General features: G+C 42.7%; 1 protein-coding gene across 1 annotated transcript in view; it reads right to left on the reverse strand.

The window, feature by feature from the left end:
• PLPPR1 (phospholipid phosphatase related 1) overlaps positions 1–18,198 on the reverse strand; it is a 290,322-nt gene that overhangs the window by 17,466 nt on the left and 254,658 nt on the right. Inside the window, exon 5 of the mRNA XM_069575553.1 lies at positions 1,688–1,938. Coding sequence (XP_069431654.1) covers positions 1,688–1,938 — 251 coding nt within the window. The remainder of the gene's footprint in view (positions 1–1,687; positions 1,939–18,198) is intronic.

Consider the following 18,198-nt stretch of genomic DNA (forward strand, 5'->3'; position numbering starts at 1 on the left):
ACAGTAAAAAAGACACAGATGTGTATAACGGACTTTTGGACTCAGAGGGAGAGGGAGAGGGTGGGATGATTTGGGAGAATGGGAATTCTAACATGTATACTATCATGTAAGAATTGAATCGCCAGTCTATGTCTGACGCAGGGTGCAGCATGCTTGGGGCTGGTGCATGGGGATGACCCAGAGAGATGTTGTGGGGAGGGAGGTGGGAGGGGGGTTCATGTTTGGGAACACATGTAAGAATTAAAGATTTTAAAATTTAAAAAATAAAAAACTAAAAAAAAATAAATAAAAATAAAAAAAACCAAACTACACTAAATGGACCAGACCTGTAGTCAGTCACCTTAACTCCTCCCTGAATTTAGGCCGGTGTCTGGGACGATGGCATGGACACGTTTCCATCAGAAGCAGACGCAGTGGGCAGTGTGGTTACTGTCATTGGAGGGGAACATGCTCCCCGGGGGCTGGGGTGAAGGCACTCTGGGAGTTTCTAGGAAGACTGCATAGCTTGAAAGGGGTCTTTGCTCTGCCTTCTCCTTACCTCACCTTTCACCCAAGAATCTCTAGACTAGTTGTACCCTAAATATAAAGTAAGTTGAAGGAAAAGGGATGTTTTTAGCCTATAGTCACTCATCCACAGGTAAATACACATATCAGTGGAATGTTTGCATTGATTCGTCTACTTCTACACTCTAGGTTCTAAAGAAGCAAAGGTCAGGCAAAGGTGAAATGATGTAATTTCCATGCGTGCTCAGGCACTTCATTCATGTCTGACTCTTTGCGACCCTATAGACTCTAGCCCACCAGGCTCCTCTGTCCACGGGATTCTCCAGGCAAGAATACTGGAGTGGGTTGCCATGCCCTCTTCCAGGGAAGCTTCCCGGCCGAGGGATTGAACCCGTATCACTTATGTCTTCTACAGTGGCAGGTGGGTTCTTTACCACTAGTGCCTGGGAAGCCCTAGGTCATTTCCAAAGTGGGCAGAATTAAAGAGCAGGAAAAATGGATGGACACCATTTCTTCTATTTTAAGATGTTAGACACACGTTTGCACTTTCTTTTTGATGAGACCAAAAAGTTTAGACTATTATACCCCAGTGGGGGCAGTCAAGAGATTTTATGATCTAGAGAATAGTGAGAAGTGAACTGTCAGATTTTGAGGGTCTTGCAGGATTGCCCATCTGTCCTGGCAAAGTGTTGAGTGTTAGGAGGAGCAGAGGAAAATCCTGTCTTCATCTGGTATTGCGCGTTGCTTTGGGCAGGCATTTGCATAAGGCCTACATCTACAATCTACAGACAAGCGTGAGGAATATGTGCATTCTGGAACCAACCAGAGCTGTGGCGCAGAGTGCTATTCTGGGCAGTGACAGAAACCCGTGTCCAATGCCAGTAGCCTGGGCCTCTGCTCTGACTGTGTACTCTTAACAATTATCTGGGCCTCAGTTTCTGTATCTGTAAAATGGGAGGATATGACTAAGTGATCATCAACAGTCATGCCAGAATTAACATCCTCTGGCATTGGGGTCTTACACTGGGGTATTGAGGGTGGGGGCAACAGCATGATATAATGGAAGAGAAACACATTGTAACATGACTTCATAAGCCACCAGAAGTGACTGTCATGAAAGAATGGGGGATGAGGATAGCAAAGACACCCATCACAACCCAAACTCCTCTCGAGTCATACTCACCGTGGCGTACAGGGCGGAGTAAATGCTCAGAGCGGCGTGTTTGGAGGGAAAGGACCTCCGCGCCTTCTCTATCACTTCCAGGTCCCCGGTGCAGATGTCCCCGTTGTTGATGAACTGGTGGTGCGCCCGGCAGTCTGTACTGGTGTAGTTGGGCTTGCACACCGTCAGGAAGTACGGGGTCAGGTGCCCTGTGACCACTTGTCCGGCATTTACAAAAATGTCAGTAGCAAAAAGCCCAAAAGCAAATACTCCTATGAGGAGATTTAAAATAATTAGGAATAGTGACATCCACCATAGATTGGTTTTTGTCCCTGAGAGAAAAACAGCAGTGCGAGCCCATGACAACCTATCAGAAAGGTCCTCCCTGGAGTCAAACTGTGCCCTCACCTTTCTCTTTCCTGCTTCCTGAACCACTGTTTCTTCCAAACTGATGCAGTCACGCTGCTGGTAGTGCTTTTCTGTTTTGGTCAATAAAGTAGAAGCAGCATGTTCTCATAGGAGGATTTGAACTTTGGAGTCATAGAGCTGGGCTCTAGGCACTCCTTTGGTGACTTGTTTACAGTGTAAGCTATCTTCTTTGAATCTTAGTACCCTTATCAAGCATGGTTGCAGGGAATGATACCTCAGAAAAGAGTTGGAAAGATAAAATAAGATGTGCAAAGTAACCCCTAGGGTGCCTGGCATTAAGTATTGGGTTGGCCAAAGAGTTTGAAAGGTGTTACAGAAAAAACACGCACGAACATTTTGGCCAACTCAATAGTTACTCAACGTTGGTTCTCTTGCCTTCTATAGAATATATCTTCTCCCTGGTCCTGTTGGAGATGCGAGTACTCCTTGAAGGAGTTATCATGGCAGGTGAGAGAGAATGAATATGTTAGGAGTTGTCCTTCAAAGAAAGAAAAAGATCGCTCAAGAAACCCTCATTGAATTGAATGCTTCATTTGATGTTGGAAACAGAAAATGAGAATGTTGTTGACTGTATCGAATTACCAGCTGAGTGGTTAAACTACCACGAATGCATCCTTTTACAGTTCCGGAGATCAGAAGTCCAAAATAGGTTTCACTGGGCCAGCATCGAAGTGTCGGCAGAGCTGTGTTCTTTCTGGAAGCTCCAGAGTAGAGCTTATTCCTTGCTTTCCCAGATTCTCCCCTTCATTCCTTGACTTATGCCCCCGATTCTAGCAATCGCATCACAAGAGCTCTACTGCCGTTGTCACGTCTCCTTCCCTGACTCACTATCTTGCTTCTCTTATAACGTTACATTGGTTACATTGTGTCCACCTGAATAATCCAGGATAATCTAAAAATCCTTAATCTAATCACACATGTACATTCCTGCTTGTCATGTAAGGTAACATGGCCCACAGTTTCTAGGGATTAGGGCGTAAACATTTTGGGGTGAGAAAGGCATCATTTTACCTACCATGCTGACTTGACCTGTTTGGCTAAGAATCCTGTGGGTAGGCTATACTTCCTGGATTTTATCTGTTCTCTGGTAACTTCCACAGGAATATAGGATTGCCCCTGACTAGCTTGAACAAAAATGTGAATTCCTTATAGGAAGTTGCACTGTGGATTCTTTCAAAGGTTATGCATACATCTATAGAGTATCTGTTAAATGTATCAAGAGCAGCTGTACAGAGCCAAGGTATACGCAGGTTGCTTGAAGAGATAAAGAAGACTTTGCCAGTGCAACTCAGCTGTGGGAGGAACTGGCAAGAGTGAGAGGCAGCATTAATCCTTGTACATTTCAAGGATCTGCTATAGTTTTTGATTAAATTTCTATCCAATTTTGACTTCCATATTCAATGTCTTGAATCTGCAAACTGTATTAATTTCAGCACCCAAAAGTCAATCCATTAGATCAGAAGTGAAGACGAGTTTGGCTGAAACCTTCATCTGGTTTCCATTTTGACTTATTGATTCTTACAATTTTCTTTTCTGTGGCTTTGCCAGGATGTGCTTTATCACAATGAGAACTGGCTCTTTTAATAGCTTGAGCTGACTGACACTCCTAGGACCTGACCTCTGAGACTAAGCATTCATTGATCATTCCTTTCACTCCCAGGTTCTGGAAGTCTGGCTAGTCTTTTTATATCTTCAAGTAAGATTCTCAAAGACCAGGTCTCTAGCTTTTTCAAGGGGCAATAAGTCTGTCTAGACATACTTTTCCAGGAAACGAGGATAATTCATGATTTGAAAAGAGAAAAGTGACAGCATTTTCCCCTGGCATTTTATTTGTTGGAGTGCTTCCAATTAGGGTGAATTCTTTCTGAGACATTTCTGAGGATTTCTAGGTTCCTCAGATGAGTATCTGAAATGCCAGGTCTGTGGGTCTGTGATGGGCAAATTTCTGCTTTGTTGTCGTGTGATACTGTTGCTGAAAGTTGCTTTCCCTTTGTCCCTTAGCCTCCCCTGGATTATGTCTGCTTTTCCTGATGGCTTAACAAGCATTTGCTTTCCAAACATCTCATTCTGGTGTATTTGATGTAGCTTCTGAAGGGCAGCCCCCAGGACTCCACCTGCCTGGCACAGGCCATGCCAACAAAGTGCGGTGGAGCCTACCCTGGTGATTCACAGACAATGTCAGATCATACAGGGCTTTTGTAAGGCATTCCAGGCGTTCCTCTGTTAATCCTGAGCTTCTTGTGTGTGTATTACAAGGCTCAGAAGCTAAAAAGTGTTGCTTTTGTCCTTAAAGTCAGGCAGAACACTGTTTATGGCCTCCTGTACCGCAACATATGATTTGAAGGAGATCCTTTTGGAGTGTCCTACCTTGGTGTCTAAAATTCTTTAAGTGTGATAGTCTTTTTGAAATTTTAACAGATACATTTTTCATTCCTATGACCCTCCCTAGCTGGTTCTATTGATACTTAGCTTATGGCTCTGCTCCCAACAGTATTCCTTGCTTCAGAGGAGCTAATCACACTTCTTTTTTTAAAAAAATATTTTAATTTATTTATTTGGCTACTCCAGGCCTCTGTTGTGGCATGTGAGGTCTTTGGTTGTGGCATGTGAGATCTAATTCCCTAAATAGGGCCCCCTGTATTAGGAGCGCTGAGTCTTAGCAACTGGACCACCAGGGAAGTCCTTGATCACATTTCTGAATGGATTTACAGCAGACACAGAAGTCTAAAAGTAAAACTCTCTTAGCTTGCCAGAGCTATATGCTTGAGGCATGTACTGTTTTGTTTGGAATTCTGAAACGAATTGGTTGGGAAAACCAAGAACCATGGTCTGGAGGACAAGACCATTGAATTTCTATAATAAACCCTGGAATGGGGAGATGTGAGAAGCCTGTCTCCCAAGGAGGAGCTAGAAACTTACCTAGTCTGGCTGAAGGAGTGAAGGGGCTGCCCTCTTCCCTGCCCATGCTGGCTGCCAAACCCCAGGGGCAGCGCAAGAGAAACCTCCAGGATGTTTTTTGAAAATCAAGCTGAAGTCTGTCCTGTGCCTCCCAGGATGCAGCTCTGGAACCCTGCACACCTTTCAGAGAAGTTCCACACCTACCATGGTAGTGTAGCTGTGGGTGCCTGTGTTAGCAGTGGTGGATGAGGGTCAAATTGGTTGAGCTCTACGGTACCTCACAGGACCCATACACTCTGGTGTAGAGTGGGGTGGGCACTTGTGAATCCATCAGGGGTGAGGGGCATTAGAATGCTCAGAGAACCAGGAGGTAGAAGCAGCCTGGCTTCAGGACAGAGACTGGCATCGTTGGTGAGGTCTGTGGTCCCTGTTTTGACAACATGGATCACTATGGTAACCTGAGCTTGCTGCCACTTTGTGGCCTAAAAGAATCTGACACCCATCAGGCAAGTCAAAGGATGAAGAAAGAGGAAGATGAAAGTGTTAAAAATTCTTTTTCCTCCCTCTCAGGGCTTTACCTGGATTCTTTGGACAAATTAGGATCTTTGGTCACTGGTAAATGGGGACACAGAGGTGAAACTCTGTGACCCGCTTTTTGTCATGGGATCAGTTCAGGGTTCCATCCTTTTACTCAACTGAGAAGGTCGTAGGGGAAGCAGTGACGTAAGCAGGAAACACACATGACAAAGATCTTTTCGGCTGCAGGTAACTGGTGTGCTGGCGAGTACTAATAGGGCTCCTATCAGGATGTATTTTTGCCTCCCAAACAAAGAACTGGTCAAAATAAAGAAACCAGACTGCTCACTGCTGAGAAAGACACACAGGAGGCCTTCATTAGGAAGCCTAGACCCAGACCACAGACTAATAATTAGCAGGGGCTGATGGGGTGAGCAAAGGAAGGAATATTTCCTTTTAGCCACAAAGAACCTGTGACCGGAGGTGGAGCCTTTGAACCGAAGGCCAATTATTCTATATTAAATTGCAAGTGTGCTATTTTGCAGCTTAAAATGGCACTTTGCTGACAGACTCTAACAGAACACTTCTCAACTAAAATATACATGATGACAGTGAAAAAAGATGGACATTCAGAGTGCCAGCTCAAAGGGATAAGCAGTGAGGATTTCTGTCTCTCTTCCTTTCTCACATGTGCACATATACAAAGTTTTATCTCATAAAAAACCTGAGCTTCTCTCTGAAGATCCATCATGGGAGAAAACTGAGGGAGATTTCTTTTCTCTTGTCTGCCCCCTACTCAGAGATCCAGGATTTAGATTGCTCAGAAAACATGGATGCTGTCAGTCCACTGGATGAGTTCTGCTCTGTGACTTTGCCAGGGACGAGTTCCTTTTCCCCCTTGTCCTGCTAAATGTATTTTAGAGACACGCTCTGGGACAACAGCTAGGCAGGCAGTGGCAGGGGCCCTGCCGCTGGCATCTTGCTTCTGAGAGCTTTAGACCTGCATGCTGTAGACAGCAGCGTGTGCTGGGTGCCATAGCTTTGCGTGACTGCATCGTCATGGCACTGGGGGTAGGAGGAGATGCCAGTTCAGTGGAGCTGAGGAACTCCAGGTGGAAACCTGCTAATTTGGAACTGGACTCAGGGCTGTGCATGCCAACCTGCTCTCAGGCTTAAGCTCTGGAGACAGGACCGAGAGCAAGTCATTCTGTCCTTCTTTCTGTTGAGGAAAACAGAATGTATAGATCTTGCCCCACCTAAGACTGAAGAGGGAGAAATAATCACATATCACATGGGGTCTTGGGGAAAATGCTACTTTTATTTTTTTTTTACCTTGTATGATTAATTTATGTGAAATGCCTAAAATAGGCAACTCCAAAGACAGAGAGTAGAATAGTGAACATCAGGGTCTGGGGAGAAGGGAAAAACAGTGGGTGACTGCTAATAGGTATTGGTATTTTGGGAGGGATGAAGAAATTTTCTAGAATTAAACAGTGCTGGTAGTTGTACAACTTCGTGAATATACTAAAAACTATCAAACTGAACACTTTAAAGGGTGAATTTTGTGGTATGTGAATTGCATCTCAGTTAAAACAGAAACTATGAAATGTTTGCATATTTGAGTTACTCAAATTCACAACTGCTATATATAAAGCATATTTTTTGGGTTTATAAAGTTTTTTTGAAGTACACTTTATTTACAATGTTGTATTTTAAGTATACAGCAAAATGATTCAGTTATACATCTATATTTCAGATTCTTTTCCCTTACTGCTGCTGCTAAGTCGCTTCAGTCGTGTCCGACTCTGTGACCCCATAGATGGCAGCCCACCAGGCTCCTCCGTCCATGGGATTTTCCAGGCAAGAGTACTGGAGTGGGGTGCCATTGCCTTCTCCGTTTTCCCTTACAAGTTATTACAAAACACACAATATAGTTCCCTGTGCTATACAGTAGAAGCTTGTTGGTTATCTGCTTTATGTATAGTAGTGTGTATAGGTTAATCTCAAACTCCTAATTTCTCTCTCCTGTTCCCATTTGGTGACCATAAATTTATTTTATAAGTATGTGAGTTTGTTTCTGTTTTGTAAGTAAGTTCATTTGTATCATTTTTTCTTTTTAAATTTCACATGTAAGTGATATCATACGATATTTGTGTTATCTAGCTTACTTCACTTGGCGTAATATCTGCACACCCATTCACGCTGCTGCAGGTGGCATTATTTCATTCTTTTCTGTGGCTGAGTAGTATTCCATTGTGTATGTGCACCACATCTTTCATCGGGGATGGACGTTTAGATTGCTTCCATGTCTTAGAGTAGGAAATGGCAACCCACTTCAGTATTCTTGCTTGAAAATATCTCACGGACAAAGGAGTCTGGTGGGCTACAGTCCGTGGGGTTGCAAAGATTCAGACACAACTGAGTAACTGAGCACATGTGTCTTGGTTATTCTGAATATTGCTACTGTGAACACTGGGGTGCATGTATCATTTTGAATTACATTTTCCTCTGGATATATGCCTAGGAGTGAGATTGCTGGATTATATGGCAACTCTATTTTCAGGTTTTTAAGAAAACTCCATACCATTTCCTCTTCTCCACACCATCTCCAGCATTTACTATTTGTAGACTTTTTGATGATGGTTATTCTGACTGATGTGTGACGATACCTCACTGTAGTTTTATTTGTATTTCTCTGATAATTGGTGATGTTGAGCATCTTTTCATGTGCTTTTTGGCCCTCTGTGTGTCTTCTTTGGAGAAATATCCACTTAGGTCTTTGCCCATTTTAAAAACATTTAAATTTAAAAAAATTAGTAATTAAAAAATTTTTTTGGCTGTGCTGGGTCTTCACTGCTACATAAGCTTTTCTCTAAGCTGCGGAAAGTGAAGGCTGCTCTCCAATTGCGGTGGTCAGGCTTCTCATTGAGGTGGCTTCTTTTGTTGTAGAGCATAGACTCTAGGGCATGAGAGCTTAAGTAGCTGTGGCTGCCAAGCTCTAGAAAACAGGCTTAATAGTTGTGGTGCATGGGTTTATGGCATGTGGGATCTTCCCAGACTAGGATCAAACCCATGTCTCCTGCATTGGCAGGGGGATTCCTTACCACTGAGCCACCAGGGAAGCCCCTTTGCCCACTTTTTAATTTATTTTTGACAGAGCCACATAAGCTATTTGTATATTTTGGAGATTAATCCCTTGCTTCATTAATCAGTTGCTTCATTTTCAAATATTTTCTCCCAACCTGTGGGTTGTCTTTTTATTTTGTTTATGGTTTCTTTTGCTTTGCAAAAGCTTTTAAGTTTATTAGGTACCATTTATTCATTTCTGTTTTTTGTTTTCCTCTATCCAGACAGGTATTGCTGCAATGTATATCGAAAATGTTCTGCCTATGTTTTCCTATAGGAGTTTCATAGTATCTGGTGTTACATTTAGGACTTTAATCCATTTTGAGTTTATTTGTGTGTGTGGTATTAGAGAATGTTCTAATTTCATTCTTTTACATGTAGCTGTACAGCTTTCCCAGTACCACTTATTGAAGAGTGTCTTTTCTCCATTGTATATTCTTGCCTCTCTGTTGTAGATTAACTGACCCTAGGTGAGTGAGTAAAAATACTATTTTAGACTAGTATTATACCATTATACTTCTTTTTTTGTACCTCTTTTATGTGATTATTCAAAAGTGTCCATCTCTCCCATTAGAACTGTATAATATGCACGCTGTAAAGAGCAGAGAACACATCTATTTTTTGCTCAATACTGTATCCAAGTACCTAGCACCAAATCTGGCACACAGTAAACACTTAATAGATATTTGTGGAATCAATGAATCAACTGCAGAAGAGATTTCAGAGAAGACTGACAGGAGAAGACAGTAAAAGAACATAAAAACTTGTCCAAATTGTCTAACTTCTGTTGGGTCTCACATCCCTGACTCTGTTGAACATGGGGTTGAGATCAAACCACTTAGCATGTAAGCGGTAGGAATCATTTCTCTTTTTAATAAAGGCCACAAAATCCAGTAGAGTGCTAACTGCTTAGAATTAAAAACTGGGTCTTTCTAAGTGTCTCAGAAGTCAGAAAACTTGTAAATCATAATTTGGAAAGCAAATCACTCTCCCTTTTCAATACAGCAAGAATGAGGTAATATCCTTAATTTGGAGTATGAAGATCCACACTACATATGCAGGAGAGGTTTCTTCCTGTGGATGTGGATGAAACACAAGAAATCTGGAAGTCATGATGCACTTGGGCAGTTTTACGTAGGCATGAACATCTTTGAGACACATTGCCCCATTTCCGATTCTGAGAAGGTGTGATGGTTGTCAGTTTGAATCTTAACACATGCACACATAAAAGCATGGCTCCTACATGTTTTTCTTGTGGAGAAACTAACACAGAGAATTTTGAAAGGATAGTGGAAAAGACATAAAAACAAGCTATCTGGGTTAGAGTGGTAATACTGCTCTCTGAAAAGGGGAGGGGATCTTAGTTCTTTCTCAATATATGTTCTCAACCTTTTATTAAACATTTCTAAAAGAGAATGGCTCTTCTGTCTATGCTAGCAAATCAAGGTAATGAAAGGGCTTCTCAAGAGATCTTAGTGGTAAAGAACCTGTCTGCCAATGCAGGAGATGTAAGAGACATGGGTTCAATCCCTGGGTTGGGAAGATCCCCTGGAGGAGGGCATGGCAACTAAGTCCAGTATCTTTCCTGGAGAATCCACATGGACAGAGGAACCTGAAAGGTTGCATTCCACAGGGTCCCAAAGAGTTGGACACGACTGAAGCGACTTAGCACACACATGCTCCATACTGTTTGAGATTAAGAATGCTTGAACATTTTCTCACTTTGAGAAGTTAACCAGCTTTGTGAATCTTTTGTGGTAGTTTTCCCACTATTGTGTTCAAAAAAACAAGGAAACACCCCCTCAAATCAATTCCTGGCCTTTATTTTAGTGGGAAAATTGATGGCAATCTTATCCTACACACAGGTACAAGCAAGAGGAATGGGGTCACCAGTACCATTTTTGACAGTGGAAAGGGGACCTCTAAGGAATTCTTATGTTCAACTTTCCTCAATATATTCTGATGCAATCATTGGGTCTTCATTCTAGATTGCATCTTTCATCAAAGCACCATTGCAAATGGAATATAAGATACAAAGAAATAAACAGAGTTTCTTTTTGCTTCTCCTGTTGCCATGTGGAGATCCCTAGTGGAAAATCTCAGTGGAGAAAGTCATCCAGCTGTGAAGACCATTCCTTCAGGAAACAATTATGTCTTTAGAAAAAGGAGAGACAGTAAAATGTTTTCTTCTCCTTAACGTGGTTTATTCAAACTGGAAAATTCCTAATGAAGATATTTTATCTGCAGTTACCACGTTCATCTCATTTCCTTGCAAGGTGTACTGAGCTGATGAGACAGATGTTTAAATAAGACTGCCATGGATACTAGGTAATGATGGTAACAAGATAGCTAATACATGGTGCTTAGAACGTGGTCAGTATTAATCTAAGTGCTTGGAAATATTAGTCCACCACAACTCTCTGAGGTAGACACCATTATCTCCATTTTACAGATGAGGAAAGTGAGGCACAGAGAGGTCAACTAATTTGACCAAGTTCATACAGCTAGTAAATAGAACAGCTGGGTTTGTTTTTAGTCTCTAAGTTGTGTCTGACACTTTTGCGACCCTATGGACTATAGCCTGCCAGGGCTATCCCTCTGTTCAAGGGATTTCCCAGGCAAGAATACTGGAATGGGTTGCCATTTCCTTCTCCAGGGGATCTTCCTGACCCAGGGATCAAACCCAGGTCTCCTGCACTGGCAGGCCAATTCTTTACCCCTGAGCCACCAGGGAAGCCCATGTGATGGGAATAGAAGAGCTGGGATTAGACACTAAATACTTATGGCTCTAGATCCAGACTCTTATTCACAACCCTCTGCTGCTGCTAAGTCACTTCAGTTGTGTCCGACTCTGTGCGACCCCATAGACGGCAGCCCACCAGGCTCCCCCGTCCCTGGGATTCTCTAGGCAAGAACACTGGAGTGGGTTGCCATTTCCTTCTCCAATGCGTGAAAGTGAAGTCGCTCAGTCGTGTCCGACTCTTAGCGACCCCACGGACTGCAGCCCACCAGGCTCCTCCGTCCATGGGATTTTCCAGGCAAGAGTACTGGAGTGGGGTGCCATTGCCTTCTCCGTCACAACCCTCTAAGCTTATATTTTTATGTACTTAAAAAATACATATATACATAAGCATTAAGCTGTGAAAAAAAGGACTTTAGTTCTCACTCATGCACTAAGAGGCAAGGATTTAGAGCATTTCCCCAATGAAATGTTTGCCTTGTCAACTCAGAAAAAGAATTCCTCTATTTTTTAGCCAACAATTTGCCAACACGAAGATGGTAGAATACCTAAGACATGTCATCACTGAACGAGGCACTTTTCTCATCACTTTAGCAATGAATCTGACTTTCTTTCTGGTATAACAACACCATTAGTGCAAATTGATTTACATACATCAAATATTGTGTTTTGAAAGGAAGTTTCTGACAGGACTGAATCTGTCAGTTCCTTAGATAGTTAATTTCAGGGGCTCACAGAACAAAGATTCTGGGGTCTCTTTCCTCAATAAGTCACAGAAACATGAAAGCTGACAGCAGGCTATTTGTCTTGATGTCATGGTTTTAATCAAAAGAATAAATTTTATGTAAATCAAATAATCTGAACTTCAGTTACTTTATATGAGAGGTTTTATTTATTTAGATGTTTTAAATAGTCCTAAATCACTGGGTTATTATTGAAAAATCACATCAAATAGTTGTAAAAACATTTTGTACATTGTGAGATTTATATATTAATGACTATCGTTTTTACAACTGAGGAATATTTCAAATAAGTTGATTATAAAGTTATTTTAAGGCAGAAGAAAGAGATAAGAACACTAATTCTAACAAACTCAAACATGTATTTGACTCTGTTATTCATTCTTTCTATTAATAAAACACCTTTACAATATGAGGAGCTGGTGGTGTTTAAACAATACTCTGTCATTACTATAACTACGCATCATGGTAAAGGAAGAGGAAGAGTTATCAGCCAGAAAACCTCCCAAATGTATTTATAAATGAAGGAACAAACTGATATACTTCTGCTCCTCCAAAGTATAAAGTTGTATGTTTTTAAAAAAAATCTACTTTTGGCCATGCTACATGTCATGTGGGATCTTAGTTACCCGAAAGTGAAAGTGAAGTTGCTCAGTCGTGTCCAACTCTTTGCGACCCTGTGGACTATAGCCCACCAGGCTCCTCCGTCCATGGGATTCTCCAGGCAAGAGTGCTGGAGTGGATTGCCATTTCCTTCTTCAGGGGATCTTTCCGACCCAGGAATCAAACCCATGTCTCCTGCATTGCAGGCAGACGCTTTACCATCCGAGCCACCAGGGATCAAACCTGTGCCCTCTGCACTGGGAGTGTGCGGTTTTAACCAGTGCACTGTCAGGGAAGTCCCCAAAGTTGTACAATTTCTTGGTAAGATGGCTCTATCTCAACAAGAGGGACTTTACTCCTCTTCGTGCAGGATAGCTCCTCAGGGCTTTCTCTCTCAGGATCTGCTTCCTCCCTCACTCCTGTTGTATGCCTGCTGTGTGCTCGGTTGCTCAGTGGTCCCGACTCTGCAACCCCATGGACTGTAGTACGCCAGGCTCCTCTGTCCTCCACTATCTCCTGGAGTTTGCTCAGATTCATGTCCATTGAGTTGGTGATGTGCCGGGAGCCTGTGTGAGGAATCCCGCCTGTGACAAAGGTCATGAGGAAGGAAGCCCGACAAAACGCAAAGGTGTGATCCGGCTTCAGGGGGTTCCATCTTGGTTTTCCTGAACATCTACCCCCAAAAAACCAGAGTCTGCCTGCCTTACTGTACTGTGCTTTCCACTCTTCTGCCTCTAAAAGGAATTAACTTAGGGCTCCAGTTAACAGTCTCCTGCATATAAAAGGAATGTCTTGGCCTGAACCCCTTTTGATGGCTCTCTAACTTGCCTGACAGGTTCCCCTGGACTTTTTGCAGCTTGTGAATTGCTTACAGCCCCCCAACTGCGAGAGGCACAAAGCTTAAGGCATCTTAAAGATACAGAGCCTTTTCAAAAGAGCTAAAAATCATATTGGTGATGGGTTTTCACTGTTGACTCAATGACTGCTGCCAGGCCTCCATATTCTTTATCTTTTAGACACCTGAAGGATATTAATCAATGTAATAGGGATATAGGAAAAGGAATATAGTAGTTTTGATGTTAGCAACACTAGACTTTTGAGTTAATTACTTTTTTCTTTGTTATAAATCACTGTACTTCTTTCATTGTTATAAATTGTTGCATCTTTGCTATGTAAGAATGTAACTTTATTTACTGCTTTCTGAGAGTGGCACCAGACTTTGGGAAGAACAACACTGTTAGGGCAAATAAGTCTTCTGGTTGACAAACCCTTATCAGAAAAAGGGCTGTAAAATGTTAATTGGCCCTCTGGCCAGAAGATGATGTAAATTACCTAAGACTTGTGTATACAACTAGGTATGCAGAGAGAGAGCCTCGTCTCGATAAGAGTCAGGGATGCTGACGCTGCATAATTTTATATTATCCATTGATCTCTATGTACAAAAAAAGTATAAAAGGCTTTTCTGGACAATAGAGGACGGGCCAGTCACTGGACTGGTTTCCCCCATGTGGTCTATTCTCCTTCTCTCCTTTTCTGGCTGAATTCCCATCTGGGGCGTGGAGGCTTGCCATGTATATTTACTTGCCCTGGCTTCTAAGATCCACGCGAGAGGGAGCCCAAGGTGGGGCACCCCCTGCTATTCAAGAGGACGCCGGTGGCCTAACGTAGATGGTGCAAGTTCCTCATCTGGAACTTTATTGGCTTTCCACGTAAACCAAGTTATTCAGCCTCTTTTCTCCACTAAATTTTCCTACTACACTATTTCTTCTTAATCTCTCTTTATATTTCTAATTAAATAAATAAGTTTTTCCTCACCACGCCATCCCTGCTTAGAATTCCCTGGTTCCACCAGGGCTGGACCCCAGCAGTGATGTTACCTAATCATTTTGTCCTTTGCCCACCCCTGGCTTTTCACTTCAGGTGACCAAAGTATTAGAACTTCAGCAACAGTCCTTCCAATGAATATTCAGGGTTGATTTCCTTTAGGATCGACTGGTTTGAGCGCCTTCCAGTCTGAGGGCCTCTCAAGAGTCTTCTCCAGCACAATTCCAAAGCCTCAGTTCTTTGGCACTCAGTCTTCTTTATGGTCCAACTCTCACATCAATACATGACTGCTGGAAAAACCATGGCTTTGACAATGTGGACCTTTGTCAGCAAAGTGATGTCTCTACTTTTTAATATGCTACATAGACCTTTGGTGGCAAAGTAATGTCTCTGCTTTTTAATACACTGTCTAGGTTTGTCATAGCTTTCTTTCCAAGGAGCAAGCATCTTTAATTTTATGTCTGCAGTGATTTTGGAGCCCAAGAAAATAAAATCTGTCACTGTTTCCTCTTTTTCCCATCTATTTACCATGAAGTGATCGGAGTGAGTGCCATGATCTTAGTTTTTTGAACACTGAGTTTTAAGCCAGCTTTTTCACCTTCATCAAGAGGCTCTTTAGTTCCTCTTCACTTTCTGCCATTAGAGGGGTATCATCTGCATATCTGAGGTTGTTGATATTTCTCCTGGCCGTCTTGATTCCAGCTTGTGATTCATCCAGCCCGGCATTTTGCATGATGTACTAGAAAGTACACCTAGATACAAACTAAAGGTGGAGAGGAAAGATTTTAGATTCCTTACCTATCAAGGAACCTAAAAACAGGAAATCAAATCCTGGAGGGCTTCCAGCCTTCAAATTTTGCTTTTTCTGATTCATAAGTTTCTAAACCCAAAGCTGTTGATCTGAATCCGCTCCCATTCCCACCACCTGACCAGCCTCAAGTTCCATCAGCAGGCAGCTGCCAGCCCTATTGGTGATGAGCCATCCTGATCTGGTACTGTTGCTCTCTGCATCAGCATTTCCCATCCACTTTTATTATGTTTTGATGTAATAATTTAAATTATTTCCAAAACATGCACTTTTTAAAATTAAGGTGCAAGTGACATGTAGCATTGTATTAGTTTCAGGTATACAATGTGATTTGATATTTGCATATTTTGCAAATTTTGTTATTATTTTTTTAATCATAGAAAACTTTGAAACTGCCCTTTATCAGTTGTTGGGAGTCATTTATTTCTTTCTTTGGCTATGCTGGGTCTTCTTTGCTGTGAAGACTTTCCTCTAGTTGCAGCGAGTGGGGGCTACTCTCTAGTTGCAGTGGGCAGGCTACTTACTGAGGTGGCTTCTCTTGTGGAACACAGGCTCTGGGGCCTGCAGGCTACAGTAATTGCAGCACATGGGCTCAGTAGCTGTAGCTCCCAGGCTCTAGAGCACAGGCTCAATAGTTGTGGCATGGGAGCTTAGTTGCTCTGCAGCACATGGGATCTTCCCAGTTCAGGGATTGAACCTGTGTCTCCTGCATTGGCAGGCACACTCTTTTAGCACAGAGCCGCCAGGGAAGCCCTGGAATTCATTTCTGATATTCAGACAGTATTTCTGCACCTTGCTATGCTTGATTTTATTGTGTGTGATCTTATATAACATAAATATTCATAAAACTCTTTTTAAAAAGTCTTTGAAATACTTGTTATAGCAGTGGATTTTGACTGAGGGTGATCCTGTCCCCAGAGGACATTTTGTAATGTTTGGAAACATTTTTGATTGTCACTCATAGGGGAGGGGGTGCTACTGGCATCTGGTTAGAGGCCAGGGATGCTCCCATGCATCCTGCACTCTACAATGTAGGATGTCCTCTCCTCCTGTACAGAAAAGAACTAACAGGCCCAAGATGTCAATAGTGCTGAGGAAGAGAAACTGCTTTACAGCCAATAAGTTCACTGAAGCACCATGAATGTGCACAGGTTAATCTGCAAAGTGCTAGAGAAAGCAGCAATCCTTAGTTCTTTTAGTTAGCTCTTAAGCATTAATTTTTCCATAGTCCTTCTAGTTAGCACTAAGCCACTCATTTAGTCTTTTTATTTGAGTCCAGTCTCTAAACACTGGTTCTGGGAAGGGTCCTTGGAAAAGGGTCACTTGAGTCTCATGACGAAATAACTTTCGTCTTGATAATTAGAGTAACTTGTAGAATTCTGGGTCAGGAGTCTTGTTCAGGTCTGTAATACTCTGGTTCAGTGAGGGCTGACATTCAAGGAGGACTAGACTGAACAACCAAAAGCAGCCTCAGCACACCTTCTTGAGACGTGAGTAGTGCTTGATCCCTGGTTATGCCTCCGACGTCAACCAAGGCTCTCAACCTCAGCATGCCTCCCTCTCCTGCATCCAGAGTCCATCCTGGTCCCTAGAGGGAAGCATCAAACATCTTTGTCTCAAAGTCTGGTGATCTGGATATTCACAGGGTCCAGAAAATGAGGTTCCACTTATTTCCTAAGATCCATCCTGGCTTTCGCCGCCTCAGCTATATCGATTCAGTTCAGTTGCTCAGTCGTGTCCGACTCTTTGTGACCCCATGAATCGCAGCATGCCAGGCCTCCCTGTCCATCACCAACTCCCGGAGTTCACTCAGACTCGTGTCCATTGAGTCAGTGAGGCCATCCAGCCATCTCATCCTCTGCTGTCCCATTCTACTCCTGCCCCCAGTCCCTCCCAGCATCAGAGTCTTTTCCAATGAGTCAACTCTTCACATGAGGTGGCCAAAGTATTGGAGTTTCAGCTTTAGCATCATTCCTTCCAAAGAACACCCAGGGCTGATCTCCTTCAGAGTGGACTGGTTGGATCTCCTTGCAGTCCAAGGGACTCTCAAAAGTCTTCTCCAACACCACAGTTCAAAAGCATCAATTCTTTGGCGCTCAGCTTTCTTTACATCCATACAGCCAACTCTCACATCCATACATGACCACTGGAAAAACCATAGCCTTGACTAGACGGACCTTAGTTGGCAAAGTAATGTCTCTGCTTTTGAATATGCTATCTAGGTTTTTTAACTTTTCTTCCAAGGAGTGTCTTTTAATTTCATGGCTGCAGTCACCATCTGCAGTTATTTTGGAGCCCCCAAAAATAAAGTCTGACACTGTTTTCACTGTTTCCCCATCTATTTCCCATGAAATGATGGGACTAGATGTCATGATCTTCGTTTTCTGAATGTTGAGCTTTAAGCCAACTTTTTCACTCCCCACTTTCACTTTCATCAAGAGGCTTTTTAGTTCTTCTTCCCTTTCTGCCATAACGGTGGTGTCATCTGCATATTGGAGGTTATTGATATTTCTCCCGGCAATCTTGATTCCAGCTTGAGCTTCTCCCAGCCCAGCATTTCTCATGATGTACTCTGCATAGAAGTTAAATAAGCAGGGTGATGATATACAGCCTTGACCTACTCCTTTTCCTATTTGGAACCAGTCTGTTGTTCCATGTCCAGTTCTAACTGTTGTTTCCTGACCTGCATATAGGTTTCTCAGCTATATACCTGGGTTCAAATCTGGTTCTTGTTGCTGAGTTCTAGAAATAACTCTGGAGAAGGCAATGGCATCGCACTCTAGTACTCTTGCCTGGAAACTCCCATGGATGGAGGAGCCTGGTGGGCTGCGGTCCATGGGGTCACTAA

Source organism: Ovis canadensis, chromosome 2, assembly GCF_042477335.2.
Source record: "Ovis canadensis isolate MfBH-ARS-UI-01 breed Bighorn chromosome 2, ARS-UI_OviCan_v2, whole genome shotgun sequence".
Lineage (NCBI taxonomy): Eukaryota > Metazoa > Chordata > Mammalia > Artiodactyla > Bovidae > Ovis > Ovis canadensis.